The sequence below is a fragment of the Camellia sinensis genome, chromosome 5 (assembly GCF_055761805.1).
Source record: "Camellia sinensis isolate YWXY chromosome 5, ASM5576180v1, whole genome shotgun sequence".
NCBI lineage: Eukaryota > Viridiplantae > Streptophyta > Magnoliopsida > Ericales > Theaceae > Camellia > Camellia sinensis.
In genome coordinates this window covers 79,547,983-79,567,471 of record NC_138965.1, presented here as the reverse complement: position 1 = coordinate 79,567,471, position 19,489 = coordinate 79,547,983, and the positions used below count along the sequence as shown (strand labels likewise).

Sequence of the window (19,489 nt, the reverse complement as noted above, 5' to 3'; positions counted from 1 at the left end):
CTTACCATATTGTGTTCCCTCTAAAAAATGTATTCACCCACTTATCATTTTGCAAACCATCCAACATACTATCAACTCTACCATTCCCAACAATACGCCTCAATTTCTCTATATAATGTTGGAAAGAAGCAACCGTTGGCACATAAGCACATTTAACTAATATTTTCATCAAACTCAGCTTATAGTTAGTACGAAGTCCCACCAATTTGTCAATCAAATTTCTCTTCAAATGATTCAAGCAATATGCATGATGTGCATTGGGAAAAACCACTGAAAGAGCGTCTAGCAATCCATGTTGACGGTCCGACACAAAGATCAATCTCCCACCTGAACCAACACCCTTTAACAACTGACTTAAGAACCACATTCAATTATCTTGATTTTCAGCGTCAACAAACGCAAAAGCCAAAGGAAATAGACCTGCAAACAAAATAACATGAAACTGCAAAAATTAGCAGACTCACAATACAATAACACACTGACAAATCAAACCTATACTAAGGCCTCGTTTGGAAACCCTCCTTTTTAGCCAAAAAGCCAAAAAGTTACTAAATTAGCCAAAAAGCCGACAACACATACCAAAAAGTCAAAGATTCTCTTTTCTCTCTACTTTTTGCACATCTTTTCGTAAAAAGCCAAAAAGTCATCCAAAACATACTAGTTTTTTTTAGCTCATATTTTAGCCAAATAGCCAAAAAGTTACTAAATTAGCCTGTTCCCAAACGAGGCCTAACTGCAAATAAATACATACCTTGATTACCATCCTTTGATGTTGCTGCAAGCAAATGCCCCTTGTAACGCCCCTTCAAGAATGTACTATCAACAAACAACAACGAACGACAAAATTGAAAGCCATACAAACATCTATGAAATGCCACAAACAACCTCCGAAAACACCCACTACTTTCATCCACATCTAATTCAAACACACTTCCCGGATTCGTTCTCATAGCCGTCTCAAGGTACCATCAAAGTTGGTCAAAAGAAGTTGCAAAATCACCAAATAACTCACCTCTTGCCTTATCAACTCCTAACCATGCAACCCGATAAGAAACATCTATACCATATTGCTTCTTCAACTTTTTTTTAACTTCAATAGGACGAGTCAACGGATTATCACTAATATCATTTTGCACAATATCAGGCACAAGTCTAGAACCAACCATTTTGCTACAAGATCTACGAGCAACAACCCCACAAGTATGTACATTATCCAACTTCATTATAAAAAAAATACCGAAATTCATCAACACCCTTCAATGCACAAACCATTTTCAACCCGTAGACGACTTCATCATACATTCAACAGTTACTCTTGTTGCATCGTTCTTCAAATAATTCATTGCAAAACCACACTCAACTATATACTTAGCCAATGCAATGCGGAACGCCGACACTCCACCTTCAAATTTTTGACCAACGCTATGTATAATCCCCTTCTAACTAGCAGACAACAAAACTCTCTCTGGTTCTAGATAAAAACTAGGCAACAAACCACCAAGATTATCACAATCGTTAACTAAAGAACTCTCACCAATTACAGAATCAATCCTACAAGAATTACCATCATCAACCTCCACAATTCTCTTATCACCCACAACAACATCAACAGCATGATAACCACTACCACCTACCATTGACAGCATATTCAACAATACAATTAGAATATCCAGCAATAGAGAAAAACAAACAAAAGTTACCAACACTCAACTCCTTGAACTTCGCACATATTTTCTCAACAATTTCATCATAACTACATCCCTCACTAATCTTAATAGCAGCACAACAATTACTGTATTTGCACATTAACATGAAATACCCCTCCATACTACAAAATCACAAACCAATAAACAATTGTTCACAAATTCCAAACTGCAAAATTATACAGTTTCAACATATTAGTACCAACACTGCACAATTCACAATTCCAAACTGCAAAATTATACACTTACAACATATCAGTATCAAAACACCAGAATTCACAATTCAAAACTACAACTTCAAAACACATTACACTATACAACAAACAAAATCAACAAAATCAAAATCATTACACTATATCACATACAAAAATCAAATAAAATAAATATCAAACAAACAAATTTATCACAAAACAAAGAACTAAAATAACATTACCAAACACAAACCAGATATCACACAAATTTGCTTATCTATATATACATACATATATGTATCGACAGATACAAACCATATACACACACAGAGATATATATATATGTATATGTATGTATCGACAGATACATACATACACATACATATATGTATTGACAGATACAAATCAGATACACGAAGAGAGAGAGAGAGAGAGAGAGAGAGAGAGAGAGAGAGAATGTACGCAGAGATCGCCTGTACACAGAGATTCAGATCGCACAACCAGATCCACTTCACAGCACAATGAGATCGACCACACAACACAATAAGATCGCCATAACGAAGAGAAATCGAGATCGCAAAGACGAAGATTTGATTTCTTTTTTGAACAAAGCAAAAATTTGATTTTTCACGTATATATAGATCTCAAAATAAAAGGTAATACAGTCATTTACAAAATACGAAAATAAAAAACGGGACCTCTGGATATAAAACTTAAAAAACTGTGGACCTATTAATCTATTAAAAATATATTGAGATTAAAAGGAAAATAAATCCCCTACATAGGACTACATAATAATTTTTCCATTAAAAAACGAGTTAACAAACTTTATCTCTCAGCTCTCCGGTTCAAGCCCGACAACCTGAGTGCAGATCCTCTCCTTGCAAGAGTATACTTGCGTGCGTCCTTGCAACGGTTGAGATCAGCCGTTGCACATCCAACGACTGAGATTAAAAAAAAAAAAAATTGAAATTTCATTCAAAATCCCGCCCCGTTGCTAGTTATATCACTCAGCTATATTTCACTCAGCCTCGCACGAAGTTGTCCTCCTCCACTAAACCGACCCTCCCTGGCGAGCAGTCCCCTAGACGGCACCGACAACGACCAGTCCCCCAGATGGCATTGGCTGAGCGAAGAAATTTGTTCCCCAGGTTTGTATTCGAAACTCCTGCACTGTGAATTAGATCAAAACTCTGTTTTGGACCAATTTGAAAACTCTGTTTTTGTTTTGGACCAATTTCGAAACTCCTGCACTGTGAAATTAGAGGCACAGTACCTGTTTTTCCTATGAATGAAACTCTGAAATTATCTCCTTAGGGTTGTGTGATGAGATTGAAATTTCAAAATTAGGGATTTCACTGTGAAATTTAAGGCTTTCACTGTGACAAAAATTAGGGCTTTCACTGTGCATATTGTTGTTGATAATTTCAGTATTGGTTCTGATATATTGTTGTTGACTGAATGTGAAATCCCTAATGTGAAATTTAGGGCTTTCAAAATCAGTATTGGTTCTGATATATTGTTGTGAAATCCCTAAATGTGAAATCTCAGGTTCTAATTTATTGTTGGTTCTGCTGAAATCCGTAATGTGAAATCCCTAAATTTAGGGCTTTCAAAATTAGTATTGGTTCAGATATATTGTTGTTGATTGAATGTGCAAAGTTCAAGCATAATGCCATTCAATCAACAACCTTCACTGCATTTTAATTTTTTTGTTCTATTTTGGCCATGAGAAAGAGCTAGCAATTTGGAAATAGAGGGTGTTGGACTTCATTTTAGTTTTCTGTTCTCAAAAATGGAAAAAATGAATGGATGCAATTTGTCCACAAAAACACTACTTTTTAGGAAACATTTTTATATTTGTATTCTAAATTTTCAAAAACACTGCTTGTTTGGAAGACATGAAAAGGGAGGGAGGACATTAAATTTTATGATCCATCCTCTTTAGCTTGTGTGATTTTGCTGATTGGCATAATAGGCAACCTAAAAAAATTCCACTTATCACAATAACTTATGCATTCAGTGTTCTAATATAGCAACTGCATTCAGTGTTCTGTGCATGCATTCAGGCTCACATTGAACTGTAACATAGAAATTTATTCCAGAATTCTGTTTGATTCCAGAATTCCATAGAGGTAATTATACTAAGTTCTTTTCTTATATTCCAGAATTTTGTTTGAGTAGAAGATCCTTATACTAAGGTTGTTCAAGAACTTAGCAATTGTTCCACACTCTCTCCCTCTACTATTTTTGAATTAGTTAACAAGATCACAAATACTGAAAAAGATTGTCGTGCATATACAATGAGGATAGTAAATGAATGTATCAACCACAAAAGTGATTTAAGTGAAGAGACCCTCCAATGCCAAACTTAAAAAACAACGAAAATTAAGCCAAGTATTACATAAGAAGCAGAAAATTACAACAATACAATTGCAATATAGAGTGGGGAGATGAGATAATAAGAAATGGCTTTAAAACCATGGCTTCTTCTTCTTCTCATGTATGCAGATTTAAAAAATGGCTTCTTCTTCTAACATTAGCAACATAAGATTACAATCGAGGCTGTGCTATTGTGGAAGAACCGCTGCCATACGTATTGTAAAAACCAATGAGAATGGAAATGAATGGCGTTTGTTCTTTGTTTGCCCATTAAGATATGTAAGTTTGTAATTCTAGCTATTTTCTTCCTTTATTAGTCACATTAATATTTGTCTTATTCGACTAACTTATTCTCATGCATTGCAGAGTAACACTCCCACTTCCCATTGCAATTACTTCAAGTTCGTGGATGAAGATGATGAAGACATTACGTCTAGAACACGTTCGAACTATACAGCTTGTGATGGTATAACAGTAGAAGACTTTAACGATGTAAGGACGAGGCTTGATTACATGGAAATGGACTATGGTCGAAGGCTTCAAAGGATGGAAAGGAATATCAAAGCGATGGTGTACTTCATTGTATTTTCCACCATTTTGCACCTTATGATGTAACTTGTGTACTTTATTGTATTTTGGGAAACTGAATGGAAATTTGTAGCATTTTGGGTTGTACCTTATGATGTAACTATGGAATGAATTATGTATTATCTATTTCCCTGAATGATGGAATGAATGATGGAATTTTGGAATTTCGGAATGAATTGTGGCCTTAACTTTGGAATGAATGATGGAATTTTGGAATTTTGGAATGAATGAATGAATGATGGAATTTTGGAATGAATAATGAAGCAGATCATGTTTGTAATGCTAAGTATGGCAGCAGCAATATATGGCAGATCATGTTCATGTGGTAGTTAGCTCCAGTTGTTCTATCATTAGCATACCATTTCCATCAATCCAGAACCAATATATCAGAACCAATACAAACCAGCATACCATAATGTTTTATTAACTTCTGTGCATTCATCATTAACATACCATTTACACCAATCCAAAACCAGCATACCAGAACCAATACAAACATGGACACCAGAAATCATAATTAAAAAAAATGAAAAACTTGGGCAGCAGCACAGCACAGAACAAAAATGAAAAACCTGGAATAAATTTTATAACAAATGAAAAAGCCATTAACATCAACTGTCAATTAACATCATTAGCATACAACCCATTAACATTTGGCAAGATTCAACATGTTATGCTCACATTGGTCCATCAAAATTAACACATTGGTCCACACATATAAGCCATTAACATACAAGCCATTAACACATTACTTCACAATTTGAAAACACAGTTTGCTTGTCTTTCTGCTTCACATTGAGCTGCTATGACTTCACTTTGTAGGTGAATTTCAGGATCATGTTGCTTGTCTTTCAGCTTGTCCATAGCCTAAAATGGAAAAACATAGAATTTTACAAAATTTTCAGCAACTACATACATACTTGACATACAAATTTATAAAATGAAATAGCTACAATTTTCATCAACTACAAAATAAAAATACAGAGAGGACGATCCTGACTACACATTGGACTGTTTGATTCTTGAGAATATCGAAACCCAATGTCATATCCACATGAACCTTGAAGTAGCGACTGGAATGTTGGTTGAGAAGAATACCGCTGAGGCATTGGATTTGGCAAAGAATTTTGCAGTACATACATCTCCCGCAAATTGTTCGCCTACAACAATGTCATATATCATGGTTTGAGTCACATATTATATCCACAAACAAATGAACACCTAAATTGTACTAACACTTACATGATATGTGGGATACATCAATGGTGGAGGAATAGAATTACCACCCATGGCCAAAGATGGAGGAAGAGGATGAATGGGAGGAAGAGGTTGAAGAGGAGGAACATGTTGCCGAACATAGATATCTCCTCCAACAGATAATGGAAAAGGTGAAACTGTTGGACTTGCAATAGATTGTGATGAAGCTAAACTGTTAGCACGGGATTTTTTTTTGGAGTTCGCTACCAATGCCGCTTCGAACCCACCTTTGACCCTCCTTTTGCCCTTACTAGTCGCCATCTTTTTCATCAATCATTTTGGTTGCACAACATGATTCACATCTTCGCAATCCACTTCAACGCTTTCGGTGTCATCATCATTAATTACTTCATTTCCAACACCAAAATGAGCACTTAACTTGCCTTCAACATTTGCACCTAATGTAGCAAGATGTACAATACAAAAATCATAAGTTTTTTCAGTTTCAGCAGCTCTACTTGCTAGTGCTCTAAATGCGGTCATCAATGTCTTATACCGCGAGGCTTGTTGGAATTTCACATCTACTTGAATGTCATTCCCCTTAATGTCCTTCACAGTTTCGGCTCTTGCTTGTTTGGTCCACCTCTTCAGAATGTATTGTGGAGGAACCTCTTTCATCTTCAATATGTCTCTAATAACCTTCAATGAGTGACAACACAAGATTCCTTCCCTTTCAAACTTTGTACAAGTACAACCCAAAGAGCCATCCCTCTCCATCTTCAGTTTCCTTGCATGTTTGTTACCAACATCAACAACTGTGTAAATGGTACTAGCCTCGCCATATTCAACTGCTTCTATGTCCGATTCAATGGATCGAAAGTACTCATTTTAAAATTCCTCAAAAATCTTTTTTGTGTAGACATTACCCATTTGAATTAACATTCTTATCATCGCTTTCACCTTTGGCAACCTTTGGCACAAGGCATATCCTGCTTCTAACTCCTTGTATCGTTTCTCGTAAAGTACCCTTTTGAAATGCATGAAGAATTCATTCAAGTTAAAATCAGAACGAATGTAATCCTTCAAAAAAGCATTAAAAGATTTACTGAGTTGTGTGGTACTCATTCCCGCAGCCCCTGCTGATCTAACGTAAGGCCAGCCCCATTTTTCTTTACCTGTAAAAGTCAATTTCAACCAATGGTTTTCATGCGCATCATATTTATCAAGCATTTCCGCCCATTCTAACTTCCATTGATTTGCATCTTCAATGTCAAAGAAGAATTTATTTCGTACACCCTTCACCCCCTTATCTTGGAACAAACAGTTAACATGTTTTAATGCATTTTGCATCAAATGCCAAGTACACAATCGGTGAGTTGTGTCAGGCATAACAATGGGTATGGCTTTGGCCATTGCAGCATCTTGATCAGTGAACAAAGTTTTTGGTGCCTTTCCTGACATAGCCTCTAGAAAATTTTGAAACAACCATACAAACGATTCGGCGGTCTCATCATACAACAATGCTGCACCAAATATAACTGTTTCCCTATGATGGTTGAAGCCCACAAAAGACGCGAAGGGTCTATGTTCTTTGTTTAACTTGTAAGTAGTATCAAAAGTGACAACATCACCAAATTGGGCATAATCCATGATCATTTGTGCATCGGCCTAAAACATATTCGTTATTTGCTCTTCATTATCTAACTGGAAAGCATAAAAGAAGGAAGGATTCTGCAAAGATTTTTCTTTAAAGTATTGCAATACATTGCCTATTTCTCCATGTGCTAAACTTTGTTGTCTTTGGTTCTCAAATAATTTTTAGAATCTAATTTTGTAAACCCAAGACATTGCCTCCCACCAGCTTCCCTACCCATGAGTTCAAAAGACTGGCCTAAACGAAGACCAGATTGTGTCGCCAAATCTAACTGAATTGCTTGTGTAGTCGATATCTTTCTTTTTTACGGTAACATGTGGGCACACTCGGGTGATACAAGATCATGGTTGTGTTTTTTTTTGAAATCAGTCACAACATATTTCCCAGTACCCTCATCTAATTTGACATAAAGTCGAGCCTTACAACCGGTCCTAGTTTTGGCTCTAGGGTTTTTTGACAATGGGTCTCGTTTGTCACCCTTCCGAAATCTCTCCTTGTTGTAAACCAAAAGTCTACAAATAAGTTGGTTAGTGACCTTGTTCTTCCTACAAAAATCCTTTCTTATGCTAAACCCCGTTCTGCCTCTATATGTATTATAAAAATCATACACACACTGTTCAGAATGGAATGTCATTCCCTGTTTTGATTTCCAAGCACAATCATTCTCAGGTTCCATATCCATATGAAAATGCAACTGAAAACCCATATAAATAAAATCTTAGCTACATAAATAAAATCTTAGCTACATCAATAAACACAATATCTGCACTATCATCAAAGAACCCACTGTCACACTTGGATAAAGAAATAAGAAATGAGAACTAAATATCTTTAATTGACTTCTAAACTAAGATTGAATTGATTTCTAAACATCATCACATTCTAAACTAAATATCATCAAAGAACTAAATTGATTTCTAAACAGAGACAGAGACAGAGACAAATTGATTTCTAAATTGATTTCTAAAAAATTCATCACATTCCAATAAAACCTTATCTGTTCACATGACTGATTAAATAAATTATGTTACAAAAATCATTTGGCAAACCTCTAATTAAATACTGAAACTGATTAAATAGAGTGAAACTGATTACATAGAGTAATCTTCAAAATCTGTGTTACTTACTTTTAATTCAACATATTTACTTTTAATTTGAAGATCTTGTTACAAAAATTATTAAAAAATCAATTTCATGAATCATGTGGGGGTGGTTTTAAAAAGTTTTTTTTTTAAAAAATATCAACAGCATTTTGATTAAATACATAATTAAATGCCCTATTGATTAAATAAAATTTTGATTAAATACTCTATTTCATTAACATAGATGTTGAATTAAAAGTAAAATCTGCGATTTCAAAATCTGTGGATTTTTAAAGTAAATAGAGTAATCTTCAAAATCTGTGGTTTAAGACAAAATAAATTAACACATTGGTCCATTAAAAGTAATATATATATATATATACATATATATATATATCTTCAAATACAAAATGGAAAAACACAGAATTTTGCAAAACCCCATTCTGCAACTAAACACAAAATACAAACTGAAACTGATTAAATAGATTTTGAAACTAATTAAAATCTTCAAATACAGATAATGTATATATATATCTTCAAATACTGAAACTGATTAACATCTTCAAATACAGATAAGATTTTGAAGATATTTGAATTGATAATGTATATATATATCTTCATATACATTAATTTCTGCATTTGGCAAATCTCTGATTTACAGAGACAAAGGGGAACTGACCTGTGGCGTCGTCGGTCCTTGCAACGGCGTGGAGACTGGGTAGACTGGGTCATCGCCGGTATTGGGTCGCCGTCTAGAGTGGGTTCGGACAAGAACCACTGAGTGTGTGTTGAATTCGTGTGTGTTTTCCTATGAAAATTTGAAACCAACGATGTATTTTGTTTTAGGCGAGCATAATCAAAATTTTTATTTTTATTTTTTTAATCTCAATCGTTGAATGTGTAACGACTGATCTCAGCCGTTATACGACTGATCTCAGCCGTTATAAAGATGCATGCAAGCATGGCGTGCAAGGATAGGATCTCCGACAACCTCCTTTAATAAACCATATAGTAGCTAACATTTTGATAAAAAAGAGAAATACGTGGCAGGCTGTGCCACCAATAAACAAAAGATAATGCACACTTACTGGACTACTCCGGCTTGTCCGCACTACACGACAAAAAAAAACTAGACGGATCAACTCATATCTGTCCATACATTTTTACATTTAGATACCCTATTACAGACGAACAGGTAGCGCATATATACACATATAGAGAGGGAGAGAGGAGAGAAATAGAGAGGCAGAAAGAAATGGGGAAGAAGGAGGAAGTGGAGGAGGAGAGGATGGAGGGAGGAGTGGTGGTGGTGAAGCCCAAGCCAAACAAAGGACTCACTTCCACAGTGATCGACTGGTTGGAGAAGCTGATTGTGAAGCTAATGTACGATACTTCACAGCCTCACCACTACCTCGCCGGTAATTTCGGTCCCGTTCACGACGAGACTCCTCCTTGCAAGGACCTCACCATTCAAGGTTACCTTCCGGTGAGTCTAAAATTATTCTTATTATTTGGGTGTTTGGAAATTGGGTTTTTATCGGATATTATTAGATAAATTTTTTTTGGCTTTTGGAAAGATTTGGGTTTTTTTTTTTTTCGTGGTTGGATGTGATATTTGTGAGGGAAAAAGTGAAATGATTATGGAGTTGGATGTGATATTTTGTTTGAATTTGATTTTTTTGTTTTGCAAAAAATTTGTCTTTTAGTAGAAAAAATCAAAAAAAACTTGAAACCAAATCTTGCCAATCTTCGATTAGTTATGTATTAAGGTCTATTATTTCCACGACATCAGAATTGTCTAATTAATTGATTGAATCAGGACTCAATCCTTCTAATTGCAGCTATTGATTATTTCTTCCTCTATATTGAGTTGTTTATTTCCTTTCATTTTGGTCTCTTTGTTGTGGTGGTTGTTAGGCTTGTAGTAATTATGTATTAATGTTATTAGACTATAATTGTTGAGTTTGATGTAATTATTCTCATATTTGTTATTAGTTGATTTGTAAAGGTTGTAATTTCGAATGCCACTCGCAATTGTATTGATGTTATAGTAGCCCTAGGTATGATTACAGATTTGTATCACGATCAAATCGGTGAAATTCACAAGGGACTAAATGACTGCCAGCTATGGAGAATCAGTGTCAGCCGTCACGCAGTATCTTTAATATGATTAACTATTAATTAAGGGGTTATGCTAACTGAGTTGTTTTTAAGGTTGGAAAATAGTTAAAATCCCAATGCACTTTTTAAAAAAAAATATATTTCCATGCACTTGTGCATATATTTGTACACTTTCCATACACTTTATACATATTTTTACACATATGTTGAGACTAATGACTATCCACTGCCATTTACATTTTTCTTAATTAATTTATTTGTCTTAATACTCTGAATATGGGTTTTGTTGAATTTTTTTTTTTTTTTTTTTGAATCCTCATTGATATGCTTTTGATTTATTCTTATAAAATGAAAAAAGTTTGTGTGTTTGCTCTGCATTAGTAGTTTACACAACATTTGGTTGGGAGTACATTTTGATGAGTGAGAAAGAGGAGATTATTTGGCTTTGCTTTTTTTTTTTTTGTGGTTAAATTATTATTTAACATGGAGTAAGGTTAAACCGAAAGCATGTGCCAAATGAATTCGGCCAAGTTCCTACAAATAACCAGATAAGTTGGTAGGTTAAGTTTCAACGAGTGGAAAGACAATTCAACTGATTAGAATGAGAGAAGATTCGAGTTATCCTCAAGAAGGGACTAAATTGGTTGAGTCAGAACTTAAAGTACAACAAAAATGTGACACAGAGAAGCTTTGTAAAGTTGATCAACCAACTTTAATTATAAAATGATTAGGATGACATAGCATGAGAAGTGATAAGATAAACCATGATGGAAAAAGTAATTTAATCAGCTACTCCAAAAAGCTAATACCATTATTCTTGGTCAATAATCAGTTCAATAGTTGCAAAAGAGAGGACAAGTGGCTAAATCAGAGTGCTTTGTGCCAAGATTCATGGGAAGCATATTTCATGTTGGAGATTGCAAAATTAGTTAAACTAAGCTGGAGATTTTACGGAAGAGTAGTTTTGTCATTCATTAGTCATTAGGGTTTCCTATTTGATTAGAGTTAACTAGTCTTGTTATGTAATGGAAGTTTAATTTTTGTTCTCTCTCCAATCTCACATGGTATTAGAGCAAGGTTGGTCTGAACTTGTAATTGCAGCCATCACAAGTCATTGTTGAAGCCTCTATCGTCGATCGTTGGTCCTCCCCCTCTCAAACCTCTGGCTCTACACAGCCCATCGCACCCCATTGTTAGTCTACCTCGATCGAAACTCTTTTTGAACCTGTTGCCATAATTAATTTTAGTAATTTTAGTAAAGTAGAGAAAATTAAATACATTCAAATAGAGAAAAAAAATCTCCATATCAACTTAGGTATAAAATTTGTATATAAGTATGGACACACGACACGACACGATATGGACATGCCGACAGGCTAAATTTTAAAAAATATAGGACATAACACCGGGGGGGGGGGAGGATGCATGAAATATATAATTTTATATATTTATTATATGTTATATATATGAATATATATTCAAAGATAATAAAAAATGCAATATGACACTAATTCCTATAAATTTATATGATTTTTGTTTTATTATATCTTAAGTTGTTTTGTTCAAACTTATAATTAGTTTCATGTGTCTAATCGATAGACATGTATATTTAAGTGTCCAAAGAGTGTCCGGATCTTTAAAAAATATTAAAAAATAGGACACGTTTTGAAGAGTGTCGGACACGTGTTGGGGAAGTGTCGAAAGAGTGTTGGTGTCCGATATGGACATGACACGGATACGTCACCTTCTTAGAAGTGTTCGTGCTTCTTAGGTGTATATATTGGGTCATGTTTAAAAGCTAAACAAAATCCGATAAAAGTCCAAAAACGCCAATCACATCATCAAGGAGGTCATCATCGGACTCAGGGTCGACAAAATCAGCAACTTGCATATCAATCTTCAAGTACTCAGATTTTGTTACTTGTTCAAGGATGTTATCATCCTCTACAACGACTGACTTAATAGGCAGGCACATTAATCTTAGGCTAAAAAGCAGAGACACTTCTAAGAAGTTGGCGTATCCGTATAGTGTCCATGTCAGACACCGACACTCGTTGGACATTTCGTGACACGTGTCCTATACTCGTCAAAATGTGTCCTATTTTAATTTTTTTTTATGGATCCGAACACTCTTTGGACACTTGTGTCTATTGCTTAAACACATGTCCGCTGATTAGACATGCATGAAACTAATTATAAGTTTAAACTAAATAACTTAGGATGCAATAATAAAATAAAAAAATAATATAAATTTATAAAATAAGTGTTATATTACATTTCACGTGTCGTGCCCTGTGTTTTTTAAAAATTGGAGTGTCGGCATGTCTGTGTTGTATGTCCATGCTTCTTAGATCTTAGGAGAAGGGCAATTCCAAGCATGATGTCCAAATCCTTAGAAATTAAAAAACTTGGGTTGCGTGTTACCTCCGTAAGAAGAATGAAGAGTAGGATAGGGTGTTGTCAAACAGTTATCCTTGGTTTGGATCCACAATAGTCCTTTCACTCCTTGACGGGTTGGAATGGATTGCGGGTACCTACACTTCCTCACTCCTGAGACCTGTTGTCTGTGGGAACGAATGCACATTGCTGGAGACTCAAGTAGCATAATGCCAGAGGTGCCAAAAGATTTTGGCTAAGATATGATTTCAGACCTTCTATGAAAGTAATAGGGGATTTTGGTGTCACAACCCCAACCCGCCCCAAACAGGATGGTGTAGTGATCGGCCAATAGTCCTCAACTACCGAAGGCCTAACAAAACAAAAGCAAGACGGACTCTTAATATAACTGGGGCAAAATTTCTTTTATAGCATGCGGAAGCCATTGTCAGTTGTATTGAGTCCATTTACAACATTCATTTAGAGCAGTGCATAACTATATGAAATGAAAGCATTAATTCTTTTTATAGCCATTACATTACATTATTACAAGACATAAATAATAAACATATTACAATACATGTCTTAATTCTGCAAATCAGTACAACCACACAAGACCGGCTTCTAATTATCTTCTCCTCAAACTTGAACTCTTCGCTACCTACATATATATAAGGCAGAGGGGTGAGCCATTGCCCAGTGAATAGTGATAGATGAATGAATATCGATAAACTTTATTAAAATTAAGCACAAGCTCATTTCAAACATAATATAATTTGTACATGATAAACAAAGCTTAAATTGCATGCATATACATAGCGATGAACATTCCAAGACTTTGCGAATAACTTGTCACAACAGGTGGCAAAGAGCTCGGTTAGCTAGAGCTCATTGGCTTGATTTCTAATAATGAACTTGTTCCAAGAAGTGATCTTAATACATGCTACAAGAGTATATGATGTTCATTCATAGCAAAATAATATCTTAGTTTTCATAAAAGTACCATACGTTTGCATTTTGAATCATAATTTTAAGAAATAAAACTTTACTATACTACTCACAAATGGCTCTAAGAACGAGGGTCTAACTTCTTCAGAGCTTTACCTACAAAATAAGAGCAAAGCATTGAAATCCCTAACTCATATGTGTACACATAACAAATCGGTTGTCTAATTACTTAGTTAAGTGTTTCTAACTTCTTTCCAAACTTGATTAAGATTTCTAATTACTTAGTTAGCTTCTAAGGCTCTAGATTAATTAAAGTGTTCTAAGTGGCTTAATGCTTCCTAGTTCATATTCAAGTTGTTTAGTATTTAAACCCTTAAAGTCAAGTGTTAGTTAAGACATTGAAGTACTTAATCTAGCTTACGACTTACATGTTCAAACATAACAAACCGTTAAACGTGTTTCCTTAAATTCTTTCAAGTGTTTTAGCATTGCTTTCAACCAAATCAAACCCTAACTAATTGTCAAATGGATGTAAGAAGTGTCCTAGGTGAAAGAGGGTTGCAAAACAAAAATGCATGCAAAGCAGGGCATTTCCGCACGTACGGGATGGTCAGGGCACGTGCGGGCGCATGTGCCTTTTATGCAGTCTCAGAGCTTTGTTTTGGGAAAGCAGGCTGCACGTGCGGGGCTTCCTGCCGCACGTGCGGTTTTGGGAAAGAAAGACTTGTTCGAAAATTCTGCGACTTTGAAGCTTGTTTCTTCCATTCTCTTAGGCTAGGGCTCATGTAACTTGACTTAAAAACACATAAATTTAATAGAAAACATAGAAATATGATTGCTTTACAGATCAAAACACCAAAACATAATCAAATCCTAAACTTGAAAGATCAAATTTCTTGAACCTAGTTCTTTTAAAATCTTTTGAAAACCTTTCCTTCTTTCTTTCAAAACATGATTTTAAAATATGAAAACTGTAGAAATTTAATGTATAAAGAGAAAAAGAGAATTGTATTATTGATTGATGTTTGTAATTGTTGAATTATTGAATGCTACAATGATTCCTATATATAGAAGAGTAGGTGGTAGTAGGTGGTAGATGGAGTAGGTAAAGTGGAGGTGGTAGGTGGAGTAGGTGAAGTGGAGGTGGTAGTGGTGTAGTGGGTTTAGTGGAGTAGGTGAGGTGGTAGTGGTGTAGTGGGTTAGGTTTAGTGGAGTAGGTGAGGTGGTAGTGGTGTAGTGGGTTAGGTTTAGTGGGTGAAGTAGGTGATAGGTTTTAACAGCCCCCCGCAAACTCAAGGGGGATAGGAACTAACCAACTTGAGTTTGGAGAGAGTAACAAAACAAGAAAATACATAAAAAATAAAAGAGGATAGGAGACACTGTATGGTCGTGTCAGACCGTTGTAGAAGACCGATGTAGAAGACAGTTTATGGGGTCATGTCGGACCGTTGTAGAAGACAGTTTATGGGGTCATGTCGGACCGTTGTAGAAGACAGTTTATGGGGTCATGTCGGACCGTTGTAGAAGACAGTTTACGGGGTCATGTCGGACCGTTGTAGCAGACAGTTTACGGAGTCTTGTCGGACCCTTGTAGAAACTAACCGGAATCAATGTCGGGACAGTTTACAGAGTCTTGTCGGACCCTTGTAGAAACTAACCGGAATCTATTTCGGGACAGTTTACAGAGTCTTGTCGGACCCTTGAAAAAGCTAACCGGTATCAAATGTCGGGACAGTTTATAGAGTCTTGTCGGACCCTTAAAAAGTCGCACCCTCAAAAGGTGTGCCCAATTTTTCAAAAAGGCGTGCCATCAAAAGGCGTGCCCAATCCATAAAAAAGCGTGCCATCAAAATGCGTGTCCAATCCATAAAAAGGCGTGCCATCAAAAGTTGCGCCCTCAAAAGGCGCGCCCACTTCATCAAAAGTCGTGCCCGACAGAAAGCGTCGAGCCATCAAAAGGTGAGCCGGAGACGCGGCGAGGCACGTGAGCGACAGAGCGGCGTGTCGGCCGCGTCGTCAGTGTCAATATAAACCAATGCGGAGGCGGAGGAAACCAAACCAGACTGAAACCTCTGAACTTGTCATTCTGAAACAATCTGTAAATACTCTGTATCCAACCCTTCTCGGAAACACTCAGCAACCCAAAAAACATGGCCTCTTCTTCCCGTTCAGCTACCCAGAATATGGCCTCTTCATCCCGTGGTCTACTCACTCTCTTTCCCGACCTCAATGAGTCAACAAGAGAGAGAACTGGTGCGGTGGCCAGTGAACCTCAACCAAACACCTCTGTGTTTGCTCCGTTGAACTTTCCGATGCGGTCGGTGGAGCAAAAAATGGCGGTGCAAACTGATATTGAGGCCAATCAGTATACTCTGAAGTCATGTGTGGAAACCATGACTGCGGTCACAAACTTGTCGCACCGGCTGCAGAGCAGGACAAATGAGGTGCAACAGTTAAACTCCCAGCTGGCTCTGCTCCAACGCATGTATAAGGATGCGCGAGCAGAGATAAGTGTGCTAAAGGCAGAAAACAAGGAGCTGAAGCGGAAGGCCACCGTGATGTTTCGATTTGGAGGTCCGCCATATGCTGCAGTGGAGGAGTATGGGGGAGTGAACGTGCTGGGCGGCGTGGAAAACACGGAGGCAGCACCGGCAAGGGCCGCTCAGGATGGAGGCAAGAAGAAGAGACCGGCGGCAGAGTAGAGAAGAAAAATCCCGCCTGTGGATGTGGTTGTTTGGGTTTGTTGTTGTTGTTGTTGTTTTTTTTTTTTTTTTTTTTTTTTTTTTTTTGGTGTAAAATTGTGATCAGGGCGAAATCCCGATAGAAATAAAATGAGTGTATTGTGCAAATCCGAATGGCTTGAAGGTACAAGACTGAGCAGAAAAATTAGATGGAATGAAATTTTTTTTTTTATTTTTTTTTTATTTTTAATAATAAAAAATTGAGGTTCAAGGAAAAGTTGGGCTGTGGAAAGAAGAAAAAGAAAAAGTAGCACCCACGTGAGTTCCATCCAATTTTTTATATATATAAGATAAAAAAAAAAAGGTTTGGACGGTGGAAAAATTTTTAAAATAGAAAAAATTATATAATATAGTTATCTCTTTGAAACTATATGCTGGTGTTGATCAAAAAAGTGGGCCAAATTACCAATACCGCCAATCTTGTAGACATCCTGAAGTGGGAGACGAAGAGGCTTGTCTGATGGCCTCTTGGGCTCTGTAATCATGTCGAGGGCATGAAGAAGGGTTGGGCCCTTGTACCATGTTACCGGTGTAGAAGACACTGTATGAGTGTGTATATAGACTGCCCAAAAGATATACATGGATATAGATATCGAGCCCTCAAAAGTCGTGCCCTATTTTGTGGCTTGGAATAGCAGGGGATTGAAACCAGACGCAAGGAAGGCCGGTGTCACGACGGAGCTTTGGCAAAGGGACATCGACGTGCAAGCGGTGGTGGTCTCCGGCGACTGAACAGTAGTGCACTCAGAAAGGAAATTTCAAGGTATGTGTAGAAAAATTTTAGCAGATTAGGTTGAGGTCCGGCGGACGGCCAAGGCGAGGTTGCCGCCCGCCGGTGAAGCGAAAAATACTAAGTGCTTAACCTTGCTCTGATACCATGTAGAAATTTAATGTATAAAGAGAAAAAGAGAATTGTATTATTGATTGATGTTTGTAATTGTTGAATTATTGAATGCTACAATGATTCCTATATATAGAAGAGTAGGTGGTAGTAGGTGGTAGATGGAGTAGGTAAAGTGGAGGTGGTAGGTGGAGTAGGTGAAGTGGAGGTGGTAGTGGTGTAGTGGGTTTAGTGGAGTAGGTGAGGTGGTAGTGGTGTAGTGGGTTAGGTTTAGTGGAGTAGGTGAGGTGGTAGTGGTGTAGTGGGTTAGGTTTAGTGGGTGAAGTAGGTGATAGGTTTTAACATTCTTGAAAAACCAAGGAAAACATGGAGATTAAGACTTGTATGCTTCAAAACTTTCAAGAATCATACCAAAAGATGGAGTTCCTAAGCTATATGCCTTGTTTTCCATTTTAACTGAACTTTCTTCATTCTTCCTCTCAAATCTTCATTTCTAAACCAAATTGATCCTAGTTTCTTTCCAATCTTAGATGTTAGGAAGGTCTACTATAGGATTTAGAATAGAATCATACCTTAGAACACTTCTAGAATGGATTTTTGGTTGATTTCCCTTGAGTTCTCCCTTTTTCCTCCTTTTTCTCCCTTTCTCTTTTCTTCTCCTTCCCTCTCATGAGTTCTACCACTTTGTTGATTCTTCCTCCCTTTGTTTGGTCTTGGCTAAGGTTTTATTTGGTGTGGTGGGGCAAAGGAAAGGTGGTGTTTGCATTACCAAATCTCAATTTATAAACATGACTTAGTTTAATCAAGGTTAACTCAAGTATTTTACTAATTATCTAATTATCTTAATTAATCAATCTTAGTATTAATTAATCAAGATTAGTTTCTAATTAATCCTTCTTAATTAATACTAATCTCGATTAGTAAAATGACATAGTATTAAAGTGACGAGTACATTAGTCTAAGATCTTTAAGCTTCTCAATTAGTGCATAGGCACATTCAACTATTCATAAATCCTAAACTTCAGACATCCCTTAACTCTTAATAATTTTCCAACATTCTATTCATAAGTTTCTTTTATTAAGACATGTTTTACACTTTCAAGTTTCTTATTAATTGTTTCGATCTCTTAAGGCTACCATCTCATTTCTTTGTATTTTTGATCTCCAGAACGTTGTAAGCTAATTAAATCGGGTATTTTGTGGAATGAGGTAGTCAATGGAATAATTATTTTGGCCTAAGGTATTCGAATATAGATAATGATATGTTATAACACGTGGCATGCTTTCGGGTGCCACATTTGGCCATAGCCTCCTCTTCACAAAAAGTTATTGCGAAAAGGACAATGTTGGAATGTGTCCAACATCGCCTGGAGTTGCCCCATCTGAGTTGGTTATAAGGCTTAAGTTTTTTTCTCCTTAATACTTGGGTTTTAAGGGGAAGTGTGGGTTGGCTTTTCAATTAGGGGAAAAAACTTTTCATGCAGGAGGTCCTTTTGGGGAGCTTCTATTTGCACTCCAAAAATTAGGTTGGACTCCTCCATTTAATTTTATTTTTTATTACTATTAAGTCCCTATTTAAAATGACTAAAAAAGACTTGACATTAGAAAAAGTGTAAATAAAAGTGTTTTGGACACCCTATTAATCATCAGTCTCAATATTCCTTT

At 36.3% G+C, this 19,489-nt stretch overlaps 1 protein-coding gene and 2 long non-coding RNA genes across 20 annotated transcripts in view; 2 read left to right on the top strand and 1 right to left on the bottom strand.

Annotated features, from left to right (window-relative positions):
- Window positions 1-2,867: 2,867 nt before the first annotated feature.
- On the top strand, window positions 2,868-5,080 carry LOC114267982 (uncharacterized). Its single transcript, XR_014329662.1, has 2 exons — window positions 2,868-4,555; window positions 4,643-5,080. It is a non-coding gene; the product is annotated as an uncharacterized LOC114267982 (long non-coding RNA).
- A 502-nt stretch (window positions 5,081-5,582) lies between these two features.
- On the bottom strand, window positions 5,583-9,608 carry LOC114267978 (uncharacterized). Its single transcript, XR_003631099.2, has 2 exons — window positions 9,477-9,608; window positions 5,583-5,731 (listed from the first exon to the last, which is right to left on the bottom strand). It is a non-coding gene; the product is annotated as an uncharacterized LOC114267978 (long non-coding RNA).
- Window positions 9,609-9,826: 218 nt separating this feature from the next.
- Window positions 9,827-19,489, top strand: part of CCD1 (carotenoid cleavage dioxygenase 1) — a 103,379-nt gene continuing 93,716 nt past the window's right edge. For 12 of the 18 annotated variants that reach the window (XR_014329647.1, XR_014329654.1, XR_014329652.1 and 9 more), the window contains exon 1: window positions 9,974-10,283. Coding sequence is in view for 4 of the 18 variants with exons in the window: in XM_082869103.1 (XP_082725229.1) it covers window positions 10,053-10,283 (231 nt within the window). In the remaining 14 variants the exon portion in view is untranslated. Of the gene's footprint in view, window positions 10,284-19,489 lie in introns of all 18 variants that reach the window. The other 6 variants (XR_014329648.1, XR_014329650.1, XM_082869104.1 and 3 more) reach the window with 3 other exon arrangements.